This window comes from Podarcis raffonei, chromosome 13, assembly GCF_027172205.1.
Source record: "Podarcis raffonei isolate rPodRaf1 chromosome 13, rPodRaf1.pri, whole genome shotgun sequence".
Lineage (NCBI taxonomy): Eukaryota > Metazoa > Chordata > Lepidosauria > Squamata > Lacertidae > Podarcis > Podarcis raffonei.
The window spans coordinates 22,968,256-22,994,471 of NC_070614.1; the positions used below are offsets into that span (position 1 = coordinate 22,968,256).

General features: G+C 46.8%; 2 protein-coding genes across 4 annotated transcripts in view; one reads left to right on the forward strand and one right to left on the reverse strand.

Annotated features, from left to right (window-relative positions):
* OSBPL7 (oxysterol binding protein like 7) overlaps positions 1–9,866 on the forward strand; it is a 35,673-nt gene extending 25,807 nt beyond the window's left edge. For 2 of the 3 annotated variants that reach the window (XM_053361288.1, XM_053361289.1), the window contains exons 16-23: positions 220–357; positions 2,149–2,212; positions 3,032–3,110; positions 3,219–3,363; positions 4,878–5,022; positions 6,297–6,423; positions 6,732–6,854; positions 7,378–9,866. In XM_053361288.1, coding sequence (XP_053217263.1) covers positions 220–357; positions 2,149–2,212; positions 3,032–3,110; positions 3,219–3,363; positions 4,878–5,022; positions 6,297–6,423; positions 6,732–6,854; positions 7,378–7,486 — 930 coding nt within the window. In that variant the 3' untranslated portion in view covers positions 7,487–9,866. Of the gene's footprint in view, positions 1–219; positions 358–2,148; positions 2,213–3,031; positions 3,111–3,218; positions 3,364–4,877; positions 5,023–6,296; positions 6,424–6,731; positions 6,855–7,377 lie in introns of those variants that run through there. The other variant, XR_008327247.1, reaches the window with a different exon arrangement.
* Positions 9,867–13,818: 3,952 nt separating this feature from the next.
* Positions 13,819–26,216, reverse strand: part of TBX21 (T-box transcription factor 21) — a 51,813-nt gene continuing 39,415 nt past the window's right edge. The window contains exons 2-6 of the mRNA XM_053362029.1: positions 22,073–22,227; positions 17,784–17,905; positions 17,500–17,658; positions 16,035–16,096; positions 13,819–15,593 (exon numbers count right to left, since the gene is read on the reverse strand). Coding sequence (XP_053218004.1) covers positions 14,927–15,593; positions 16,035–16,096; positions 17,500–17,658; positions 17,784–17,905; positions 22,073–22,227 — 1,165 coding nt within the window. The 3' untranslated portion in view covers positions 13,819–14,926. The remainder of the gene's footprint in view (positions 15,594–16,034; positions 16,097–17,499; positions 17,659–17,783; positions 17,906–22,072; positions 22,228–26,216) is intronic.

The following is a 26,216-nucleotide window of genomic DNA, read 5'->3' on the forward strand; positions in this document are numbered from 1 at the left end:
GAGTTCCTTCATAGCCTGCAAACCTTCTACCCTATCGTAAATTGATAATAACACTACTACCTCTGGACTTTTGGTCAGCTTTAACCCAGTGGTTGTCCTTTCCCTTGGCCTTTACAATCATAGTATTTTCTCAGCTGGTTATGTGTTGTCCCCCACCCCCACCTTTCTCCGCCCCTAATGTTTATCTCCCTTCCCTTTCCTTTCCTTCCCTTCCCATAGATCTGCATGGCTGCCTTCGCTGTATCGGCTTATGCCTCAACGTACTACCGTGCCGGCAGCAAACCGTTCAACCCTGTGCTTGGAGAAACGTACGAGTGCATCCGGCCAGACAAGGGCTTTCGTTTCATAAGTGAACAGGTAAGGAGCTGGAGAGAGCAGAGGGAGGGGGGCAGGCAGGCAGGCAGGCAGGGTAGTTGAGAAACGAGGGGAGCCTCATCCGCCAAGCAATATGGCAGGTGCCTCAGGCTTACAGGTCCAGAGGGGTTGGGCGAGTGTTTCTCACGGAGTAGCGAAAGGGATCAGGACTTTGCTTTTTTAGCTTAGGAGGGAAGGAGAGGATGAATGGTGCTGAGAGAGGAGCATGAGTAGGACAAAAATAAATTAGGGCTCATCCAAATTTCCACTTGCCCCCAGGGAAAACCCGCCAAATCAGAGCAAATGTCAATTGAGTTTTCTCCAGATTGACGTTTGCTCCGATTTAGCGCTGAAGAATGTGTTTTCCAAGGGAAAGTGGCTGGGGGAAAGGCAAAACTGCTCAGACCCATGTCTAGAAGGAACAAGAGAAGTGGGAAACAGATTGGACCCGTGCTTTCTAGACATGGGGCAAGTGGAAGTGTGGACCAAGCCCTTTGTATCCTGGCGCTGACTCAGAATTGAAGACTTGGGGCTCCATCTTGGGCTGAGGTCCCTCAGAGGTCCTCAGTAGACAGTGCTGCCTAGTAGGCAGAGGCCACGGAGAAGGAAGGGTGAGGGCAGAAAATGCCTCTTGGAATAATCATGGCACCATATGGGGTGCCGTGTTATTTCTGTTCTCGACACCAAACTGGGATGTGATCTTTTATTTTGAGGATATTTTGTGAGCATCTTTGATAGCCACTTGGGGCTATCAGGAAGGGACGCAGGTGGCGCTGTGGGTAAAACCTCAGCGCCTAGGACTTGCCGATCGCATGGTCGGCGGTTCGAATCCCCGCGGCAGGGTGCGCTCCCGTCGTTCGGTCCCAGCGCCTGCCAACCTAGCAGTTCGAAAGCACCTCTGGGTGCAAGTAGATAAATAGGGACCGCTTACCAGCGGGAAGGTAAATGGCGTTCCGTGTGCTGCGCTGGCTCGCCAGATGCAGCTTGTCATGCTGGCCACGTGACCCGGAAGTGTCTGCGGACAGCGCTGGCCCCCGGCCTATAGAGTGAGATGAGCGCACAACCCTAGAGTCTGGCAAGACTGGCCCGTACGGGCAGGGGTACCTTTACCTTTACCTGGGGCTATCAGGAGTTGAAATAAAACCTACAGAGAGATTGTGGTTTCCATCGGCAGCAGTTCACTGGGCCCAGGATTTTTCAATTGAATTTTTATTTGCCAGGCACTTCCTTCAAGGAACATACAAGTGCCCACCCCGTTTTTATCCTCATAAGAATCCTGTGATGTAACTTATGCCAGGTGTTTAGGCCCGCCTAAGGCTGCATACATATTACCAGCTTAAAACACAGCTAGTTTTTTCTTTCTTCCTCAATTTAGATCCACGCTGGTTTGGGGGCGGAGGGCGGGAATGCACCCTAACGCAGAATTTCCTCAGAAGCTCAAGGATAGATATGGATTGTGGCTATCATCGTGTGTACAGTCCTTCTTAAACCTGCGATGGGAGCACATTGGATGCAGAGTATACAGGTGTGGGTACACAAATTAAATCTGTTGCTCTGGATGTTTAATGTGCAATCCAGACAACATTTGTATTCCTTAAATCCTGTTAAACCGCAAACCCCAATTTAAGAGTGCTGTCATGACCTGAATTTCCGCCAATTTCTCTGAAATTTAAGTGGGCAGAAAGAAAGAAAAAACAGTTCCTTTTTTTTGGAAATGGCCCACTTTTTGAAGGTGCCCACCCCTGAAACGCTGATGGCTTATTATCTTCCTCCTGCCCCCCCCCCAAACTGCAGGTCTGCCACCATCCTCCTGTTTCGGCTTGCCACGCAGAGTCTGACAACTTCGTATTCTGGCAAGGTGAGGCTTCAAGGTAAAAGCAAATACATGCCTGGAAGGAGTGTGCAGGGGGAAAAGAAAATAGCACCCAGGAGCTCTCTTTGGGGGTGGGGAGAAAGTGTGTGCTTTGTTTATTGGGTCAAAAAGACCATTCCAGGTTGTCAACAGAGTTCCGTTCCAAATCAGATTTTAAAACATTTGGGGGGTCAGCTCTTGAACATGAAAGAGTGTTTTCTGAGCATGTGTCCCTTCCTCACTGATAAATAAAAGCAGGTGTGGGGAACCTGTGACCCTCCTTATTTTGCTGAACTACATCTTGGCCCTGCTTGCTAGGGGATTATGGCTGTTGTGGTTCAGGAAGATCTGGAGGGCTGAAGGTTCCTCACACATGGACTCAAGCAAAAACTTCTTTGCATTTGACAATAGGAGGCCAGGATGGGCTCTGTCAGAAAAGTCAACTTGCAGATACCATTGGCCATAGCATTGGACTCTTTCTTTCTTTCTTTCTTTCTTTCTTTCTTTCTTTCTTTCTTTCTTCATCTTCCTTAGAACAGTGTTTCCCAAACTTGGGTGTCCAACTGTTTTCGGACTACAACTCCCCTCATCCCTAGCTAGTAGGACCAGTGGTCAGGGATGATGGGAATTGTAGTTCAAAAAAAGCTGGAGACCCAAGTTTGGGAAACACTATCCTAGAAGAATGCCTTTAGAGTAGGCTCATAATCTGTGCTGCAGTCACCACCCCACTTCACAATTTGGCTTACCTCCCATAGTTAGTGTGACCTAACTTTTCATATTTCTCTCTCTCTCTCTACCCCCCCCCCCATATTTTCTTTTGCTTAGACATGAAGTGGAAAAATAAATTCTGGGGCAAATCCTTGGAGATAATCCCTGTGGGTACAGTGAACGTCCAGCTTCCCAGGTGAGTCACCCGTCCTGTTTCCTGCCCCTTTGATCCTTGGTGGATTTTCCACCCACATCCAGACCCTGGGTCCCCCTTTCTTTCTTTCTTTCTTCCTCCCAACGAAAGGTTTGGGGATCACTATGAATGGAACAAGGTGACTTCCTGCATCCACAATATCTTGAGTGGGCAGCGATGGATCGAGCACTACGGCGAGGTGCTGATCCGGAACACGAGAGACAGCACCTACCACTGCAAGATCACCTTCTGCAAGGTAGGTTCTGACCTGGGGCTGTTTTGTCTGCGTTCTTCCCTCAGCCCCCTGCTCCTTCTGATCTGTGCTTGCCCCTCCAAATCCTGCCCCTTTTGGCTCTGAACCCAGCCTCTGGCATCTGAATTTGAACATTCAAAGCTGTTATACTGAGTCAGGCACACTTGCCCATCCCAGCTCAGTCTTGTCTACATTTGGACTGGGGTTTGGGGCATTGGTCTTTCTCAGCCAAACCTGGAGATACCCAGGATTGAACATGGGACCTTCTGATTGCAAGGCAGGTGTTCTGCCACAGAGCTATGGCCCGGCCCTCTGGTGCCTCTCCCTCTTTCCTGGCACATCTTGTGGTACCTGGGTTCTTCCCCTTGGACTGTCTCACCCCTGCTGCTCAGTGTCTTCATTCTGCACTCCTCACTCCATCTTTTTTGAGCTTTCAGTCTCTTTCCCCCTTCCCTCCCCCTGCCCCGTGCCTGTTACTGGAGATTCGTCACTCTGCGGCAGCATTCAGAGATCACTTTAAACCTTGGTTAACCTTAACCATGGCTTAAAGATGAACAAGCAGCTTGATGGTGCAGATGGCAAAGATAACAGCTGCTTCACTCCTTCTGCTGCCACGTTGCTGAGACTTAACCTATGGTTTGGCTTAGCATTAGGTTTGAACTGGGGCTTCTGGTTTGTTTCCTCCAAACAAACTGTGAGCAGTAAACTAAATAAGAAAACCTTGGTTGTTTGAAGAAAAACAAATAATGAGCCCAGGTTTGTAAGTGATGCTAATCCAAACCATAGCTTGGCTTTTGGCACTGCAGAAGCAGGGAAGGTGCAAAGTGGCCGCAATTTGCATCTATGTACCAGCATGCTATGGGATGCGGGCGGCGCTGTGGGTTAAACCACAGGGCCTAGAACTTGCCGATCAGAAGGTTGGCGGTTCGAATCCCCGCGACGGGGTGAAGCTCCCATTGCTCGGTCCCTGCTCCTGCCCACCTAGCAGTTCAAAAGCATGTCAAAGTGCAAGTAGATAAATAGGCGGGAAGGTAAGCGACGTTTCTGTGCGCTGCTCTGGTTTGCCAGAAGCGGCTTAGTCATGCTTGCCACATGACCTGGAAGCTGTACGCCGGCTCCCTCGGCCAATAAAGCGAGATGAGCGCTGCAACCCCAGAGTCGGCCACGACTGGACCTAAGGGTCAGGGGTCCCTTTACCTTTTTACCAGCATGCTGCATGGTCCACCTTTAAACCATGGTTAAGCTTAACTCTGGTTTAAAGTGACATGCAAACCAGGCCTGTCTCTCTCTAACCATCCTGAGATTCCCCTCCCCGCTCTGGAGCCCTTTTAATTCTTACACTAACGCCTGACCCCCAAATTGATTCCCTCCCTTTTACTCCCAGGTTCCTCTCTGCCCTCGCACCTTTCAATCTCTCCTTCCAGCCCTATTCATCCCACCCTGTTCCTGCCTGCATTGACACCTGATTGTGTGGAGCCCTCCTCCCTGCTCTAACCGCACCCTCCCCTCTCTGGCAGGCGCGGTACTGGGGTTCCGGGGTCAACGAGGTGCAGGGCGCCATTTTCAGCCATAGCGGCAAGGTTATCCACCGGCTCTTCGGGAAGTGGCACGACGGGTTGTATCGCGGTGTGGCCCCTGTCGGCAAGTGCATCTGGAGGCCCAGTAAGGAACTGCTTGCACCGGGGCAATGGGGGAAACTGGCAGTTACTGGTGCGCCTGTAGGTCTTGCCCCACAATGGTTGATGAGTCCATTCTGAAATGCTACAGTTCTGTGAATGCAACAGTTCCACAATTCTTTGTGGAAACTCATGGAACCTGGATTTCTGATGCTGGTGGTGTTTGGTCTTAGTTTGAAACCAGAGATCAAATTTATCAAATTTCTAGCTATTGTTGTTGAACCTCGGAAGTACATGTAAATATGGCTTCTAAAGGTGTGGAAGCTGTGGGAGGGTTTGTTGCTGGGTAGGGTCCAAGTAGCCAAAGGCTCCCCTACCATGAAGCAGACATCTTTGGTGACACAATTTGGGGGCCGTTAAGGGTAGCCAGCTGATCTGACCCATGGAGCGCAAATCACTAAGGTGTTCTCCTGGGGAAGCCCTATTGAAAGGAATGGAAACTGTGCAAGAGCCACCATCAAATGGATCCTTATCGTGTATAGCATTCTTCCATGCATTTGTTAATCTGTTTGCCCATCTTTTCCTGAACCACTTTTGCCGTCTGAGTGGGAGTGATATCCTGGAATCTGAGGAGGCGAGGAAAGTAATAGACTTTGCTTGGGGACCTTTCCCAGAGAGAGCTCCCAGTTTTAACACCCTCATCCCATAAGAACGGCATAGGAACAAATTATTTATTGCATTGGTCCATAACAGAAAGGAACTGCAAGAAAGAAATCTTCCTGTTCTTCTGGGAAGCATAGAATCCTTTGTGACATCAGCAGCTGTTGTCCTAATCCCCTCCCACATCTCAGACCTATTTGCTTGTCTAGCAATCAGCATACCCCATTCTAAGGAAACGGGAAAGGTTGCCTTGCTTAACATGCCTTCGAGGATGAATGTGGGAACATAAATATGCAACAGACCATGGCAGTTGTTATGTGATAGTGCATGACTTTAAGAACGTGGGATACAACCTTTGAGGCAGGCAGAAAATAAAAACAAATTCTGTTCATCTAACTCTGGGCCACAAAGCAACAAAGCAAACATTAGTGAAAACGGTGCTTATTCTGGCAAGAAGCACCTTCCTTTTGGTAGCCCTATGTAAATTCAGCAACCAGTCCCCACTCTCATCTCAGGCCACTTTGCATGACCAGCAACCAATACAATCCACAGCTTTTGAGAGATTTAGGTAGGATCAACCTGTCAGAGTAAGTGGGTGGTGGGCACCTGATCTTCTGAAATCTTTCTCTCTCTGCCTTGTTTCTCCCCTGCCACTTCCAGACCCCATGCCTCGAGACTTCGAGAAGAACTATGGTTTCACTCAGTTTGCCTTGGAGCTCAACGAGTTAACGCCGGAGCTCAAGCGTCTCCTTCCCTCCACAGATACGCGCCTGAGACCTGACCAAAGGTGAGGGCAGGAAAGCTATTGGGGACTGTCTTTTCCTCTTTTGTGTCAGATAGCCTACTTTTCTGCTGGTAAGGTGTTCAAGGCAGCTTCTGTTCATAGAAATCCCTGTTTTTGCAGCATCCATGCTAAAGCTGATATACACAAAAATTAGGGAAATGAGCGAACATAAAAAACGCAAGGCCATCGTAAGCTTTCCTGCATATCCTGGCTGCCATTTACACCCCATAGACGTGCACACACAAGTTTTTGATATGAAAAGGAAAGGAATACGACTGGGTTTGGCGCCCTTCTCCTCCCCACTTATCCAGGTACCTAGAAGAGGGAAATGTGCAGGCTGCAGAGTCGCAGAAGCGGCGAATCGAGCAGTTGCAGCGAGACCGGCGTCGGGTGATGGAGGATAACAACATTCTTCATCAGGCACGCTTCTTCAGGTACTTCCTCCTTTGCTTCCTGTTGTTTCTTCCTCCATGGAGCCTATGGCCAGGTTTTTACATAAACGCCAACCCATGGTTCATGTAAGCTGTGGTTTATTTAGCAAACCAGGAGTTAACCATGGTTGGTGAAGCAAAGTGTCCTGTTGCGAGGAGGTGGAACTCGAGTCTCCTTGCCATGTATAGAAGCAGAGCAGAGGATGCAAAATTAAAATTAAACATGTAGTCTTCCTTGATTTGCACTTATATACAGGTTGCGGGATTCATCCTTTTTTGGGACATGATTCTTTTTTATTTTTGTAAGCATATAGACTACACACACACACACACACACACACACACACACACACACACCATAGGTTGCATCCTGTCAACATCCTAGTTCCCAGCTTCCGAGGGGTGAATCAAAACATGCCCTGCTTTTGAAACATGAATTGGTAGCGGCTCCAGATGCATCTCCCCTCACCAAACCGTTAACCCTGACTTCTAACGGGCTCCTTTTCTTCTTCCTTCTTCCTGGCAGGCGACAAGTGGATGCAAATGGCAAAGAATCCTGGTTAACCAACAGCAGCTACTGGAAGCTGAGGGCGGAGCCTGGCTTCAGCAATATGGACAGTGCTGTCTTGTGGTAGCGGTTAGCAACTACGGGAGCGGCTGTGTCTGCCCGCCATCTCCCAAAGCAGGGGGGTTGGGCGGGGGGTAGGAGACCAGACAGCAAGGACCCCCTGCTAGATAAGCACAAAGGTGATCAAGGCATGCAATCCTGGGATTACCAGCACCTCGTGAAGCGGAGGGACGCCTTTCGGTGTTGCGCCATGCACTTCCAAAGCAGCCCTACCCCCCTTGCACACCTGAGGAAGGCGACTGTGGTCCATCTCGCCTCCTCAAAACTGATGCCTGCTGGCTAGGCAGACCTTGGTGTGGAGCCTTGGGTTGCCGCGGATGCCGACAGGAAGCACTTTAACACCCGCCGAGTCGCAAACCGGCTCCGGGGCAGGAGCAGCGAGACTGGACGCCCCCCTAAGCAACTTGAAAATGGGAAAGCGCTCTTTAAATTTTTGAAGCCTGCCTTTTGCTCAGAGAACAGTGGCAAATGTGTGCTCCAGTGTGGAGTGGTTGTTTGCACAGCGAAGCCTGGATACCGGATGTTTTGGGTCCTTCCGACTACCTAGTAGTTTCCTTCTGGGGGGTGGCTGGTCGCGCCCTCCCTCCCCTCCTGTTTTTTTGGTTGTTTTCAAGTCGCTCCTGGTGGTGGTTTTGAGGTAAAGCCTGGCCTAAGTTAGGAATTCCTGCTCCAGGAGCAGATTATAATATGTGAAGCTGTGGTAGCCCTCTGAGGCAACTCTCTTTCTCCCCGCAAGGCGGATGTAGGACGGGATTTGGGTTAATGTCGCTCTTAGCCAGAGATGCCTGGTATGGTGGAGACTCCAGGACTTTTCCCCACGCCTTAAGGAAGTCCTCTGAGTTCTGGGCCACTGTTGGGGCTTATAGCATTGAATCAGGACATTGTGTGTATGTGTGTTTTGTTTCCCTTCATCACCCCATCTCTGGTATCTCCTTCCCTCCCTGTTTGCTAGGATTTTAAGCCGTTCTCCTCCTCCCCACTGCCCTTCAGCATTTGAAGCAATAATTTTAAAAAGTGGGGAAACAACGACACTCCCACAATCCTTTGCAGAAATTTGTACCTCAGCATCAGGTCAGGGTCTATCAGAACTTGTGATATGCAAAGCTGCCTCGATTATGATTGAATGTAGAGGTGTGTGTGTATCATGGGAGCAAAACACATATTCCGATCTCTTTCTCAGCTGTGGCAAGAGGAATATGGACTATCCTGAGGCTCGGGTCCTGTTTTGAAGGGAGGGAAGAAAGGAGGAAGTTCTGGCTGAGTCTAGAGCAGGCCCACACGAGTTGTGGCCCACCAAGCCAATGAAGACCAGCGAGTGCTTGACAGTCCCTGCTATTGTTGCATTTCCAGGTTTATTGAACCCCAGAGGGGTTGCAGTACACATGGTTAATTTGGCTTGGTGGGTTACAAGGTGTTGCAAGCTCAGTCCAATGGCTCTGTTCACACCTAGCTTTCCAATTTTATGGTTTTTGTTCCTGGTTTCATCCCCCCACCCAGTTTTCAAACTCTGTTTCGGGAAGTACTGTAACTGGAAAATGCTGCATGTCTTTATGAAGTTACAAAGTTCAGGCACAAGTGTGAGACCATCATGCAGAACTCCTAGGTCCATCTTCCATGCTCCTATATCCTGCAAACCTGTCTGAGCTCTCCCAGCGTTACGAAAATGAACATCTACTGCCGAAGTGGAGAAATGCAACCTGTGAAGCAGCCCTCAGTTCTCTGAATTCCCAATCTGGATGCAGGGCAGCCTAGGGACATCACAGCTTTATATATTTTTAGCGTCCAGACTATGTTCTTTTACTGCAGTTCACCACTGTGCTGCCCAACTCACCCCGAGGTGGTCATAACCTTTTCCTGCTTTTTTCTTGTTTACTGGCCCAGCCTCACCATTTACGTGGGTCTGAAGTGGGCGACATCATTAACTGAATGTCTACAAAGCACTTTGGTTCCCTTCCTTGCTGGGGGAGGGTGGGGTTTGCACACTGTTGGAAACTGAGCCTCACTTTTCAGCTTTGATCTATTTTATTTTAAGAGATACTTCCTGAAAGGGTTTTGATAATCGCTGCATAGGAGGAGGAGCTTTAATTTATTCCCTGTTATTCGCTCCTCCCTCTCTGCCCCTTCCTGAAGATTTCTTGTCCAACAGATCCAGACTGGTGTCTTGTCTTGTTGTCTGCCCCTCCTTTCTGTGTGCTGGTTGTCTTTAATGTCTCGTCTGGCCCACAAAGCAGGTCGGCCTGCTCTTCGTTCACCTCACCTGGCTGGTCCAGTGATGAGCCGCCGTTCCGTCTTCTGCGTCCATGTTGACTGGCCTCTGTTCTGTCTTTGTGTTGTGGCTTGAACACTCCACGGCGTGTCCAATAATAAAAAACAAAGATTTCAGAAAAGTTCCAACGTGTGGCGGCCATTTTGTTCATCCTCCTCAGTCGGCAAGCATGTGTGATCAACTGCTTGTCCCTCACCATCAATAATTGAATAGTAAAGGTAAGATAAAGGGACCCCTGACCATTAGGTCCAGTCGTGGCCGACTCTGGGATTGCGGCGCTCATCTCGCTTTATTGGCCGAGGGAGCCGGCATACAGCTTCCGGGTCATGTGGCCAGCATGTCTAAGCCACTTCTGGTGAACCAGAGTAGTGTATGGAAACACCATTTACCTTCCCGCCGGAGCGGTACCTATTTATCTCCTTGCACTTTGATGTGCTTTCGAACTGCTAGATTGGCAGGAGCAGGACCAAGAAACAGGAGCTCACCCAGTCGCGGGGATTTGAACTGCCGATCTTCTGATCGGCAAGTCCTAGGCTCTGTGGTTTAACCCACAGCACCACCCTAATTGAATGGTAGTTTAAAACAAAAACAAAAAACCACCATTCATATGCCCTTTTTTGACTGCTCAATGTGCACAGTACGTATTCTCCTCCTAAAAGCAACTCTCGAATAGGAGCCATTTAAAAAAATAAAATAAAAAAATCAAGCCCATATTGCAGGTAGTGGGCAGATGTCACCTCATAAATCTATGGTTGTGGAAAGGTTCAAAAGGGTGAATCACTGCCAAAGATACTGTGCTACAGCGCCAGTTTAAGATCATTTTGACAGATGCGTGGTACTGCAGCCACCAGCCCTGCCATGGTGCAGGAAAGTCTACCACTTGCTGGATTAGCAGAGACAAGCAGCCAGAGGAAGTACTTAACTACAATGGCTCTCAGTACATTTCCGAGCACCAGTCAAAGTGTTGGTGCTGACCTTTAAAGCCCTAAACGTCCTCAACCTTGTATACCTGAAGGAGCGTCTCCACCCCCATCGTTCTTCCCGGACACTGAGGTTCAGCTCTGAGGGCCTTCTGGTGGTTCCCTCACTGAGAGAAGCAAAGTTACAGGGAACCAGGCAGAGGGCCTTCTCAATAGTGGTGTCTGCCCTATGGAACGCCCTCCCATCAGTTGTCAAAGAAATAAACTACTCTGACTTTTAGAAGACATCTGAAGCCAGCCCTGTTCAGGGAAGTTTTTAATGTTTGATGTTTTATAGTGTTTTTAATATTCTGTTGGGAGCCGCCCAGAGTGGCTTGGGAGGCCTGGCCAGATGGGCGATGTATAAATAATAAATTACAGTGGTACCTTGGGTTACATACGCTTCAGGTTACATATGCTTCAGGTTACAGACTCCGCTAACCCAGAAATAGTACCTCGGGTTAAGAACTTTGTTTCAGGATGAGAACAGAAATTGTGCTCCAGCGGTGCGCTAGCAGCAGGAGGCCCCATTAGCTAAAGTGGTGCTTCAGGTTAAGAACAGTTTCAGGTTAAGTACAAACGAATTAAGTACTTAACCTGAGGTACCACTGTATTATAATTTATCATAATAAGGGCCATGCCTGCACCAAACCTTTAAAGCCGTATGATATCACTTTAAACAGTCATAGTTTTCCCCCAAAGAATCTTGGGAACTTTAAGGGTGCAGAGTTGTTAGAAGACCCCTATTCCCCTCAGAGAGCTGCAATTCCCAACACTCAGCATCCTTTACAAACCACACTTCCCAATATTTTTTTTTGGGGGGGGGGGACATTAGCCTCTGCTATGTTGCAAGGAATGCTGGAGCACACGACTTTGGCTCATGAGGTGAATCCACTTGGGGGGAGAAGCAACGAATGGCTTGGTCTGGACGTGAGCCTGCTGGTGGAGAGTGGGCATAAGGCAACTTGGCACAGATAATTTAAGTTTCTTTTCCTGTAGACAAGTAAACAATAATGCTTGGCGTCCTAGCCATGACCCAGTGAGGTACCTCAATACTATCTCCGAACTAAAGATGGGGCTACTGTCTTAAAATATAAATAATAGGTACCTTCCTGATCCAGGCAGAATAAATTTGACAGACATGACAGGCTGCATTTGGCACGTGGAGAGACACCCAAAGAACTAACAGCTTTACAGTTTATTTAAAGAAATTCTTAAGCCAAAACGAAAACTCAACAGGCAGCCTGTACACTGCTTTCAATAAATATTTGCAAATGTCAAGAATTTTTGTTGTCTTGAAAAATAAAAAAGAGAGAACCTCAAAACACCACAAAGACCGTTGTGTCTTTTACATCTACATATTTTTTTTTGTTTTAAGAGTGTAAACAGTTAGGAGAGCTGAGCCTAACTCCCCCCTCCGCCTCCGAGAAACTCAGCTGGGTTTGCCGAGCCACGGGGAGCGCTTAAAAGGGGAGAGAGTGTCCCATTTGATTGTCTAGCATAATTAAAATTCACTTCACCAAATGACCATCAAGTCTTTCCAGGATTATAAAATACCACCAAGATTTGAGGGAGGGAAGGGGGAGAGGAAATCTCTTTAGAGGAGGAAGTGGAAGTATAAAAATACAACCTATGTCTTTGCCTCCTGCTTTCCATAAAACTAATTACGGAGGGCTTTAAATATGATCATTCTGGACACAATCCACTCTTCATTGTAGACCTGCCCCATTGAAATGTATGGTGTCTCTTGTTTTATTTCTAGGGAGGCATGCATGCGAAGATGCCCAGATGACTTGCCCCTTTGCAATTGCCTTCCGCTTTGGGGATCTCACCAAATCAAAGCGTGTGCTCTGCGGCACACACAGCTAAACAGTGAGGCACAATGCTACAAAAATTAGCCAAGGGGCTTTGTGTATGGATAACCCCCTATGGATCTGTACAAGAGGTTGTTTCCCCCCCAGTTCACTTCTCCTCCAATCTCTGTGCATAGGCATCTCCACATCTGGCACAAGAGGGCTACCTGAGAAACCTGTCCCTTTATACCAGGGATGAGGAAACCTGTGGCTCTTCAGGTGTTGTCGGACTCCAACTCCCAGCAGCCCCAGCCCCTGTGGCCAATGGTCAGGGAGGGTGGGACTTGTAGTCAAGCAATTATCTGGACGTCCATAGGTTTGCCATCCCTGCTGGTTTCATTTACTAATTTGGGGCACTGGCCTTCATTGAGGGCTCATGGCTGTTGTCTGGCATGTAGGAAGCGGGTGGGGGGGAGAGAAAAAGGCAGGCAAAGCTTTGTGCTGCATAATTCCCACCTATGGCCTGTTCTGTTGTTGCTTTTGATGGGTGTCAGCTGTTCACGGCACCAGCGCTTCCTGTATTGCCCAGGTATGTCAGGTCTGACGCTGTTTGAAGAGAGTCCATGTTGCAGGGCTATCCCCACCCCCACCCTGATGTTTCTTTGATCCCCAGGAATCTTTCCACATGTTCTTGGACCTTGAATTCTGATTCTTGAAATCCCAAGAGATGGAGGAAGGTGTTTCAGCAGTTCCAAGTCTGCCTGAAGGCAGTACTGGGAGATGCCCATCTGAGAATATGCTGGTTAGTTAGCAGGGCTTTTTTTCCCAGCTGGAACTTGACGGAACTCAAGTGGGCGCCATTGCCATTATAAGAGAACGAGGGAGGTGTTCATGTTGAGTGCCAGCAGCTCTTTTTCAAAGAAAAAAAGCACTGGTTAGCAAAAATGGGTGGTTTGCATTATCACATGTTCTCAAACCATTGGCTAGGCTGGGATGAAGAACTCCAGAGCTGGCTTTAACCTCTGGCTTTTTTACATGTTCTAGGGCTGAACTGAGAATGGGAAGGCAGCCAGCACCCTCTTGTCAAACCCAGGGAGCTTAAAACAGAGTATTTATCTCAGATGTGTGAAATTCACAGTTTACTTGAGAAATGGCGACCCATGAATGGCCCAAGAGCATTTGTAAGGGAGCATGGCTGTGACATCCCAGATTTCTGGCTGAAGTGAACGCAGGCTGCTGCCTCAGGGGTAGCAGTTCTCTTGCCCCAAACTACGTATCATCACCTATAATGATAATTGCACACGACTCCAGAGCGAGGATGTGGGAATGCCTTTTAAATGCACATTCACAAACTCATTGCATTGAATGCAATGTGGTGTGGACAGACATGATTAGAACTCAAATGTGCATTCTGGCCTGTGTTGAATTGCATCTGATTCATGCTCGAGGTTCCCAGTCCCTCTCTGAAGTGGGCCAAAAGATACTGATTTTGCAAACAAAGTCTCAGAACTGCAATGAATTTCAAGGGCAGAATTTTTCTCAAGCAAATTTTCCTGATTTCTAGCTGCTCCCCACCCAGGAATCCCAAATAGGCATGCTGGGGAAACTAGAGTATGAATGTAATCATCTCAATCTGGATCTTGTTTCATGTGATGTCAATGTATGAATAGGTGTGCAGGAGCACGGGAGGGGATATGCCCTCAAAATATACACTGGAACGCCTACCCCATTCTAATCAATGCACCACAGCGGGACGATCTCATACAGACACACATCTAGTTTTCCCCCTGTGTTTCCCAATTCAGCAAGTGAGGAGTACAACGAAGCCTGCTTCTCTACGCAGATTTCCTTGGCTGGATCAGAGTTGAGTTTAACCCGACAAGCACCATGTGGCTTTCAAAACCCATCCCACCCAAAGTTGGATTTTTATTTCCGAATTTCTCCCTGGGCTTTGAATCTCTTAAGAAATTTTGCTTCTGTTCTCCCCAGTGACACAGCCTCAGAACTAAACGTGGGTGGGAGCGGAGACAGGAAGCTGCCCTGGCAAGCCCAGGCTGCGCTACTGCACAAATGAGTGAAAGCTCTTCGGGTCTGAACACAAGCCCAAGATCTGAACTCGCCGCCACCATGCAGGCATCTGTCCGCAAAGGGGAGGGCATGTTTTAACACCAGCAGACTAGCACCTGGAAGTGGCTGAACAGGGGCGGAGGGCAGGGAGATACAACTACATACAGCTTCATTTATGCCATCGTCATTATTTCCGGAAGTGCCCATAAAGGTGCAAAACTTTTCCCCAAACCAAGAAGGGGGGCTGTCCATTTTCCTTTTTACAGGTTACCCCTGATATGAACGGAGGAGAGCTGGATGGTGAGAAGGCCCCCACCCCCACCCCGTGTTTCCCTCACAGGTTTCTATCCCGCCTTCCCACTTCAGTTGCCATAGAAGCCATAATAGCCCCCATCCCCTCCTTCTTTGTCATAGAGCTCCCCGTTGCGGATGGGCGGGGAGCTCTCGGCGCTGGAGACGTAGGGAGACACACGACGGCGCTTGCACTCGGCTTCGTACAGCCCGGAGTCCGAGGAATCGGCCGACTTCACAGAGCCGGGCTCGGCCCAGCCTTCACTGTCCTTCCCTTTCTCGTCGGCAGGGGGCACCGCCTGCAAGTCCCTCATGGGCCGGAACCAGCTCAAGGTCCCCGGGGTGGGCTTGGGGTGGTGATACTGAGGTGGGGAGCTCCAGGTGGCAGGGGGCCCAAAGGGATGCTCCTGGTAATAGGGCAAGGAGGGGTGCGGCGCCGCCTGCAGGGCAAAGGGCTTCATCCCGTACGGCATGAATTTGTTCCCTCTGAAGTCGCCCTCGTAGGTGCCGTATTCCAGAGGGCCGGAGGGGGGCTGCTGGGAAGCGAAATACCAGTGGTGGGTCTCCTTGGGCGGCAGAGGCAGAGGGGCCCGCTCCCTGTTGTAGAAGCGGCTCTGAGGGAGCGTGTACTGATCGTGCAAGAAGGGCTGGAAGCGGCTGCTGGTGAGGAGCTGCTGGCAGCTGGCGGCACTGGGCGGGGATGGAGTTGTGCGGTCTCCTTCGGCCGTGGTGTACATCCTGGAGGACAGGAAATGGACAGGGCGAAACAGGAAGTTAATGTCTTAAATGGGACAGCACACCGCTTTCAAAACCCACTTCAAACCACAGCTTCTGCTTCTTGGCTTTGCTGTCTTTATTTGAAGGCCACAGTTTGTCATTATGGAATCGTGCCAAACCATAGTTAAAGCTTCCTTTAGATCCATGGTTTGGTGTGCTACCTGAACTGATCTGCTGTATGAAATATTCCCCCCAGGTGCTAGAAGGGGGGAAAAACCTAGCTCTTAACAGAAACGGTTGAAGTAGGTGGGTGTAGGAGAATGTGAGAAATTTTTGCAGGATTCTGATGCAGAGTTTAAAAATTGAAATCGGGACATTGCCACAGTAGTCTCCCCCCTGGGACCAACGTATACTAAAACAGGCAAGCCAAATTGACATTGGGCAAGTAGAAGAGAGACTTACGAATCAAAGTTGTCCCGGAAGCCTTTAGCAAAAGGATTGTGGTCTATCTTCAGCTGGGTGATCTAAGCGAAAACAAAGAAGAAAGCTATTGTTCTGAAGTTCAGTACCAGAAAAACAGATGTACCTCATTGCACCCCATATACTCCCAAATTCCTTCTAAGCCTTTTATCTGCTTCCATTCCTCTACCTCCTTTATTCCTGCCACCAATTCCCATCATGATGGGATTTGGGTACCGATGTAGTGAATGATGGGATGAATGAAAGCACATTTCTTCACATTTTGTAGCTGCTGCACAGAAATCCACTGTGTCAGGTGTGGGAGTGTGGAATGTGAGTGACCAGAGCAAACAGTGATCTAGTAATGCATTTATAATCCTGTCTGTGCCTTCCATGTACCCCAACCCGTTTTGCTCACAAGCACAACTTTCTGCCATTGAAGATCTCTAAACAAGAGAGCGTCTGTAAACCAAGGAATCACTTTTGGATGTCATGCTAAATTAACCATGGTTTACAGTTGGCTTGTTTCCAACAAACCATGGTCAACATTAAGCACATCTTGCCAGGTCGGATTATTATTGTCATTTATAGTTATTCCCTATTAAATTTCTATCTCACCTTCTGTCTCAAAGAAGCCCAGGATGGCAAATGTCAAAATGTTAAAACATAAATAAAACATTTATTTATTTTGACTGCATCAGACCAACACGGCTACCTACCTGAACTTAAAATAAGCTGTTTTAGATAACACTACAAAGCTGTGGCTAAGTAAAAGAGAAAGGTAGATTTGGGTGGGGTTGGTGGGCGCAAGGCTTTCTGTGGCTTGTTATCATCACACTAAACTATGGTTTGAACTCTCCCACTTCTTGTTTATGAAGTCACAAGCACCATAGCTTTTAGTATCTTTATAAAGCTATGTTAAACATTTGGTGTCAGTCAACATCATCACTGCCTACGGAGGTGGTAGAATCTGTCTTCTGTGAGCTTTTACGGGCTATCAGATTATGTGCAATAAACACACAAGTTGTTACTCTGTTGTTGAGGAGGACATCACCCCTCAATTAAGAAAAAATGTCTTTTTGCCAGGAACGTTTTGCCACAGGCAGAAAGTTATTTTCATCCTAGTTAGCAAGCCTACCGTGATAAGTTTATATGGCTACACAAATATCATAGGTATGTATTAACTAGTGCATTATAGAAACTTGTGGCAAGCAACACAGCTCCCCTTCCTCTACACTCTCGCTTATGCTCAGAAGCACTCGAGTTTCAAATATTTTCGGCATGTTCTGAGGTTACACCGATGCCGAAATATGAAAAACCCGCACTCACAGATTCCAGGTGAATGCATACCTCAGTTCCCAAATCCTGCACAGACCAATATGACCCTATTTCCCAGACCCGACCCGACCCCTTCTATCCCATCTGTTATCCAAACAGTGAGCAGTCGTGACCGAGACTGCAAACTCACGTCAGCATTCTGGTACGCTGTAACAGCAATGAACTGAGTCTCGGGGAAGGTGAAGGTCTGGCTACAGATGGAAGGGTGTACTTTGTCCACCTCGCCGTCCTTGGCCTCAGTGACATGTAGACGGGGCTGGTACTTGTGCAAGGACTGTAGCACGATCATCTGTCGGACAAACAGGACAAGGCACAAGATCTATGAATAACATTTTGTCAGTATATTCCATGACATTAACTCTCCTGATTTTGTTTTGTTTGGAGGAGAAAACTGATTTAGGAAGCCACCATTACCTGTGTGACATTGTTGGACGCTCCTTTGTTATTGGTGAGCTTCAGCTTCCCGAAGGAGATCTCCTGCCGCATCCAGTGGGCTCCGGTGTTGGGAGAATCTGGGTGCATGTACGTGCGATTCCCTGCCGGAAAGAGGGCATTTCTAGTAGGCATCTCTCAGCCTTATTGCCTAGGTCCAGGTCAAAGCAGACAGCCCTAGCGTTGATCTACACAACAAACATTTAAACTGCTTCGAAATCACTCCAGCTAGATTGTCCTACAAAGTGTCAGGAGCTCGTCCTACACTTGAGTAGGACTCTGGCAGAGACACATGCCTTCTGGTCTTTCGTTCGGGAGCTTCAGAAGCTTTATTCTGCCCGAACATCACAGCGACCGATGCCAACAGACACACTTAGGGATTCGCAGAGTCTTCGCAGCTTGCGTGACAGAACCCCAGCAACTCAGCATTTTGGCTAATCTACTTTATTTACATATAAACACACACGGTGCACTGCAACATGGCTCCCTCTCTCTCTCTAGTATCAGACAGCAAAGAGAAAGAACAAAGGACAAGAGTCCCACTTCAAGGAACACAGTAACACAAGCATCCTATCTCCGTCACTTCCCACTCTGTGGAGTCAAAACATATACTGTCATGTGAAAGTCAACAATCCCATGACTGCAATCATGGAGCAGGAATTCTAACACAAAGAACCCTAAGGAATTGCTGGACTGTGGGACTGCTGAGAGCTCTTCCTTAGCTCCAACAATCATGCCAAGGGTTTCTTGTTGGAAGTCGTGGTAAATAAGCAGTGTTGAAAATTGTTTAAGAGCTTGTAGCATAGCACAGAGAAGCCAGGCCTGGTGTTAAGCACACTGGGGTGCACACACCTGGCTGAACTGACACCTTGCCCACCTGGCATAATAGGATGGGTGCCAGGTAGCTGCTCAGCTCCTGTCCAATTATGGTACTGCAGGTGGGTAAGCCTATGATTGTGAAAGAGAGGCTGGCAGCTGAAGCAGTGCAGGCAGATGGGAGTGGGCACGTAGCAGCAGCAGCAACTGGGGGCAGTCATTGCTGCGGGTTTCATCTCTGCCCCCCTCCCAGCCCTGCATTATGGAGCCAGGCCCAATAGGAAGCAAATTAATGACCTTGTCCAAGATAAGATCACCAGCGGGACTATCATTTCAGATTCCCGTTGCAGGTGGAAGAGGCAAGAATCACAGCGAACTTTAAATGCCTGCTGTTGGACAGATGGAAGATTAAACATAAGTCATTGCGTAGAATTTAGGGGGGGGGGTCAGTAGGTGAATCTCTCAAATATAGAGCAAAATGTATGCATTGATCCCAGCAAACCAAGATGGTGTAAGGAGTGTACAACGTAAAAAGCGAAAGAAAAATATTTTTTGTGTACTTTGAAAGGGTTTAATGATTCACGTGGACCATAGCTGTCAACTTTCCCCTTTTCTTAAAGGGAAATTCCCTTATTCCGAATAGAATTCCTCGCAAGAAAAGGGAAAGGTTGAGAGCTATGACATGGACTGATCTGTAAAATAAATTTACTGAAAGTGAATTATAATATTTCATTTGGTTATTTGTTCACTCTGTGTGTTTGTGTTTGTGTGTGTGTGTCTCTGTGTGTGTGTGTTTCTTCTTAAACTTACATCCTGCCCCTGATGTACAGATAACTTCAAGGACTGTTAACATTATAAACCATTCAAACAATAAATGCTCAAGAAGCTGAATTAAAAACGGCAGAGTTAATACATCACAGCAGGTTAAAACCATGTTCAGCTAATATTTAAAAAGCTCTGGGAAAACAAAAGAAGGCCTTTGCTTGGCACGCAAAGGACATGGGTGTATAATGCAAAGGACATGGGTATATAACATAAGGCAAGTTTCCCTGAAGAGAGCATGTAGTTATATTCTTGAGCGTTAAAAAGAAAGGTGCCAGCATTCAAGTTAAACAGAAAGTCATGTCCTCTGCCCTGGATACTCAGCTCTTAATACTAAATGCATGGGGTGCAGACTAGTGGTTTAGGTAGTAGCAAAGAAAATGCAAAACATTATCAAAACGTTGGTTCTGTGCAGAGCACTGTGCTTTAACAATGAAGCGATTCAGTTTCTTCTTTGGACCACCAGATGGGGCTGTAGCTCCTGAGAATGGGGAGGTGGGGGCGCTGCAGAGCAAACAGGGCAAAGGCAGAGCTGCTGGACTAAAAAAAAAAAAGATGTACTGTGATTTCATTTCCAAAAGTATTTGGTTAGATTTAATTTTTTTTTTTTTTAGTTAAAACTGCTGTGATGCCTTTGTTCAAAAGTTCTCTGCGAATGCTCTAAACTGCCCTGGGTATGTAAGACTTGAGGACTATAAGTTCAAGTAAATAAATTATCAGTTAAATAAAAGGGAATCCACATTAGGGGAAAATAAAAGTCTCCCCACCCACCCACCGCTCAGCAAATTCATGCGTAGGAGAAAAGGGGGGAGGGACTTCAGAACTTTCCCTTGCCAAATTCATTTAGGGTCTAATTGAAAACTGCCACCAAGAACGAAAGGCTGAATTTGGGCTCCCGCCGAAAAAGGTCTTAAATAACCCAGCTAGATTAGAACAATTGCCCATATTCAAAATTCTTCAAATTTTCTCATGGTTAGAACTTTCATATACAACTTTTTGGAGGAGAGTCATTACGTTGAATTTGGCGCAAGATTCACACGTGAAGTAAATGCAAGAAATCCCACAAGAATTTGCAGAGTGCTTTCCCCTCACTTTGCACGAGTCCTGCAAAACCCAGATGTTGCTTTTCTGTCTGGCTCATTTCCATGCAGCCTAGCAGGATAAGGCCCCAAGTAATTTAACAGTTGTTGTTGGGGGCAACATTTAGCTGGTATTTGTGTCATCATAGAATTGTAGAGTTGAAAGAGACCATGACGGGTAATCTATTCCATCCTCCTGCAATGCAGGAATCTTTTGCCCAACATGAGGCTTGAACCCATAACTCTGAGATGAAGAGTCTCAAGCTCTGCCAACTGAGCTGCCGAGGAGGATTATTCTTGTATTTCTCCCAGTATGCCCCACGGAGAGCCTCAAGGTCCATAAATAGCAACACCCTAGTGGTCCTGGGCCCCAAGGAAGTTAGATTGGCTTCAACCAGAGCCAGGGCCTTTTCAACTCTGGCTCCGGCCTGGTGGAACGCTCTGCCTCATGAGACCAGGGCCCTGCAGGATCTGATTTCTTTCCGCAGGGCCTGTAAGACAGAGTTGTTCCGCTTGGCCTTTGGCTTGGAGCCAATTTTATTCCCTCTCCCTCTTTCTTTTTTTATTTTTCCTTTCTCCTCCTGTGATGAGGCTGCATTTTAATATTTTGTTTCAATATTTTAATGCTGTATTTTAATCTTGTTTTTAAGTTGCATTCATTCAACTTGTTTTTATTATTGCTTGTTAGCTGCCCTGAGCCCGGCCTTGGCTGGGGAGGGCGGGGTATAAATAAAAAATTATTATTATTATTTAGGCTAAATTGTTAGTGAAATGTTTAGCCTTAGTGTATATTTGTTAATATGAGCTCTTCAATTGCCAATCTAATTTTTTAATGACTATTTAAATGCTGTTATGTTTTGCAACGGTTGGTTTTCTTGAAATGGCGCTATATTTTAGAGCCAGTGTGACATAATGGTTAGAGCATTGTACCAGCACCTGGGAGAGCAGGGTTCGAATTCCCACTCAGCCATGAAGCCCCTCGGGTCAGTCACTGCCTCTCAGCCTCACCTACCTCACAGGGTTGTTGTAAGGCTGAAATGGGGGGGGGGGACCATATACACCACCTTGGAATATAAAGGTGGTATATAAATGTAAAAAGTGAATAAAAATGTTTTTTTTTATTATGCAAACTTTCCTGATGTGAGCTACTTTCTGAGAATGGTTTACCATGGGAAAACATATATAAAGAAGCTAGCCATGATGAAGGAATGAAGGGGGAACAAAGGAAATGTGTTCTGTAGCAATGTTTTTCCTCAGATGATGTTGGACTACAATTCCCATCGCCTCTCTCCCCTGACTGACCTGGCTGGGGATGATGGGAACTGTAGTCCAACAAACATAGGAAGACCTAAGTTGAAAGAACACTTGTCAATAGGAAGTGGTCACAAAACTGTGGCAGGATTTCAAGCACTGGGGAATTCAAAAGTTTGCTGCTGTTCTGTGACATTCTGGTTAGTCCTAATAAAGTCATGGCCCAACTGTGGATTTTGCAGATTCCCTACCCATGGGCTAATATGTCTAACTCTGCACTGGAAGATAATTCCTCCCTCATACCTGGCATATTTCCTTCTGCTTTGCCGCACTGCACCCATTTCCCGCCTTGGTATCGCCAATGATGTTGATCCACTAACACAATGTCCACAAAGATGCTGTAATGGGCGACAGGGTCCAGTCCAGAGATGTTGAAGCTCAGAAATGGGAACATCCTCCTAAACAGCGTTGCGGAGGGAAGGGGAGAGAGAAAACACAACCTTTTGTAAAACAGGAATAAAATAGCCCCACATTGCTGGGTTGGTTGTTTTGAGGTTAAGGCACAAGAAGTTTTCAAAATGAATGTACTAACATCAGTTGTTAAGAGCCGCTGCCCTGAATTCAAACTGCAGTCCCTACGCAATTATTCAAACTGGAATAACCACATAAACACTGCCTCAGAGCAAAAAAAGTCTGTGAAACCCCAGCCTTCTGCCTCCAGATTGTGACCAGCCAGAAGCTCAAAGAGCACGATGGAGATAATAAACCAAAGATTGTAATCTTCAGCATCTCAGTCATATTGTACTTCTGAACAGCAAACTTTCAATATGGTGGAGATAAACAAGAGATCAAACTTTCATCTTTAGCTAGCTGGGTGAATGGGCGCTGCTAGAGCTATCTGTCCTGCATTCGTCTGAGACAATAAACTCCAACCCATTAATTTACATGAAGGGGAAAGAAAAAGCTGCAAGTGTTTTGCTTGATTCCATGAGCTGATATTCAGAACAAGAAGCCTGGGCTTGCCCACACCTCCATGAATCTCACACCTAAAATCAGAGTTGGCAAGGACCCCAAGGGTCCTCTAGTCCAACCCCCTGCAGAGTTTTCAGCTTCACCCACACTTTCTAGGCACAGTTTTCCCTGTGCCCCACTCGTTTCCCAGGGGAAAGCTGCTCTTTACTGCTAAATCGGAGCAAACGTCAATCCAGAGAAAACCTGAATTGTTGTTTGCTGCGATTGAGCACTAAAGAGCAGGTTTTGTTGGGGAGGGCACATGGAAGCAGCGGGACAAGAGGAATTGTGGGAAAGCCTTTATACCACTTAGACTGCAATCCCATACATACTTAACAAGAAACCATCCACATTCACCTCAATGAGACTTACTCCTGAGTAGATATGCATGGGATTGCACTGTTATAACCTCTCCCATCATTTATCTAGGCTTGACAGTCTATGCAGGAGGAGGCAGAGGGACTTATCTTCCAAATACAGAAAGGAGGAACTCCTTGGGAGGAAGAATGGTGGATGTGGAGGAGGTAACTAAGGTTCACATTGACTTTAGGTTCAAAGCATAGTTTCCCCCAAAGAATCCAGGAAACTGCAGTTTGCGAAGAGTGCTGGGAACTGTTGCTCTGTAAACTACCATTCTCTAGGGAAGCCAGGACTGTTAAAAGTGTACAAATGTGATTTAAATGTGTGGTGCGGACGTAACCTATGTTGCCTTGTTTGGATTCCATTGTTCCACCAGATAATTTGAGGGTGCGCATGGGACATCAAGATTATTTATTTCCTCACAACAGCCCCGTGAGCAAGTGATCTCTGTGTGATAATTCAAGGAAACGGCAATACATTTTTTTATCGTCTGCTTCCTTGGAATCGTCTGGAGGAGGCCATAAAACCCCCCAGGAGTCTTTGTGGCTCAAAACTTAAGCAGGGAAGCGGAGCCTAAATGCTTATCCCAAAGAGAACTGTTGTAGTAATGGGGCGGGGCAGCCTGGGTTCCAATGCTGCATAGAAGAAGCCCTTTGACTCCTTATCTCTTCCCACAGGAGATAATCTTGTCTGTATTCCAGCTGGCTTCATCAATTACTGCACCCAGCCCTAATAGTTCAGTGCTATGATCTACTTTCCAGCGGTCAATATATTTCCAGGACATTCCCCGCACACACACACACTCACAGCAGAACAGCTCCATCCAAGTGACACTCGCTCCATCTTTTCGTTCTTCAAGCTAAGCGGCTTGAAGTGACGGCGACAGATGCAAAAACAGCTCTGTTTCCTTCTTACCCCCCCTGACCTTTACCAAATTCTCTACCTCGCCACTTCCCTCTTGCCCCCCGGCCCCCACCCAATCCCTCTACCTCACTCCCCTCCCCTACACGAGCTTCCGGTTCAGAAATAGACGCAGCTTCTATTTTCAGAGAAAGCGAGAAGGGGACAGAAACAGAAAGACTTGGGACGGATGGCCAGAAAAGGGGGGGGGAGAGAAACACCAAAGAACTCATGGATGGCTGTGAGAAACTTATTCACACAGCATGTCTAAAACCTTTGGATATCTGAGGTGGAAAATTCGAAGGATAATAGGGTGGCCATATTTCAAAAAATGAAAACCGGGACACCCAGAAAGATGCTAAGCTGGTTTGTTTGGTGTGTTTTTTTTTAAAGGAAACCACCAAAAGTTTCACCTTTGAAATCCAGGTAATGTTTGGGAAAATCCAGATATATGGCAGCTCTAAATGACATTCCACCCCACTCCCTGCCATGTAACACACAGAGATGCGCACACAATCCAAGCCGCAAAGAGTGTGAAGGCAGCCCTATATAGCTTTCAATGTTTGATGTCTCATTGTGTTTTTATATTCTGTTGGAAGTCGCCCAGAGTGGCTGGGACAACCCAGTCAGATGGGCAGGGTAATATTATTAATTATTATTATTATCAGTAGTAGTAGTAGTAGTAGTAATAATAATACTACAGTGGTACCTCGGGTTACATTCGCTTCAGGTTACAGACTCCGCTAACCCAGAAATAGTACCTTGAGTTTAAGATGGGATGAGAACAGAAATCGCGCGGTGGTGGCGGCGCAGCAGCAGCAGGAGGCCCCATTAGCTAAAGTGGTGCTTCAGATTAAGAACAGTTTCAGGTTAAGAACAGACCTCCAGAACGAATTAAGTACTTCACCCGAGGTACCACTGTAATAATAATAATAAAAGCTAATAAGCAGGAAGATCCCCAAACACAGCAATAGAAAGCACCTGGGCTTTCCCCAACTGGGAACTGTAGTTTGCTGAGGGTGCTGGGAATTGTAGCTCTGCGAGGGAGTAAAGTACAGTTCCCATGATTCTTTCAAGGGGGAAGCAACGTGCAAGTGTGCTTTACATTTATGGCGTGTACCTAACCCCCGTCTAAACAGTCTGCCACTCCCTAGAGGTTTATTGGGCTGATAGTTCTAGACTCATGGGAGTCAATGGGCATGACTAACGTAGGACTATTGGTTTCAGTGGGTATACCCTTGATTAGAACTTACTTGTATACAACCCAACTTTTCATTCCTAACACATTGATTGCAGACATTATGTAACAGCCCCACTGAACTGGAGCTTCATTGCAATGGTTTGTGCCAGTGAACTGGGTCAAGCTTATGCAAATCCCACCCTTTTGGGTGACTAAAATTTGCCCACAGGGGAAGGTGCCTCACTCTGTTCCAGCTTTGTTTAAAAAAATACCACGGCATTGTACCATAAAATCATTAACGCATCATAAAGTTATGAAAGAGTAGAATACAGAACCAAGTCACCAACACTGTATCAAATTAATTATTTTTAAATGGGCAGTGAAACAAAAAACATCTATGGGGGGGGGAGAAAGGGAAGTGAAACTGTGATGCATTTCTGTTTAAATGACACTCGCCCTTTATAAATTTTCACCTACACCTATACATTAGCATATGCAAATATGATGCAAATCTTGACCTCTATTTGGTCATTAAATAAAATGCATGTGCCGCTTATTGCGAGAAAACCTCTAAGCCGTTTACAAAAATATAAAACATTGAAATTGCCAGTTTAAAAAAAAACAGTTGAAAAACTGGTATTTACAAATATTCAAAAGATTATTGACATCAACAGCAGCTAAAAGGAAATAAAACACATGTAACTTCTACATATCGGGCTGGGCTTCCTGAAACAAAAAATGTTTTTAGCAGAATTTGCCGGATATCAGTATGTGCTTTGCCTCTTATTTGGGGGTTCAAATATGTCCCCCCACCCAAATCTAACACTATCCATAAGTGAGGTTGGGATGGAAGGGAAGGAGAATGCAAAATGTATTTTGCTGCTGATAAATTGGGGTGGGGGTGGGGGAGAGGAACTGGAGTGATGAAATATAAATGATGAGGAGGATTTTCCCTCCTGCTACAGCAAGAGGTGTTTTTTTTTTAAAAAAAAAATA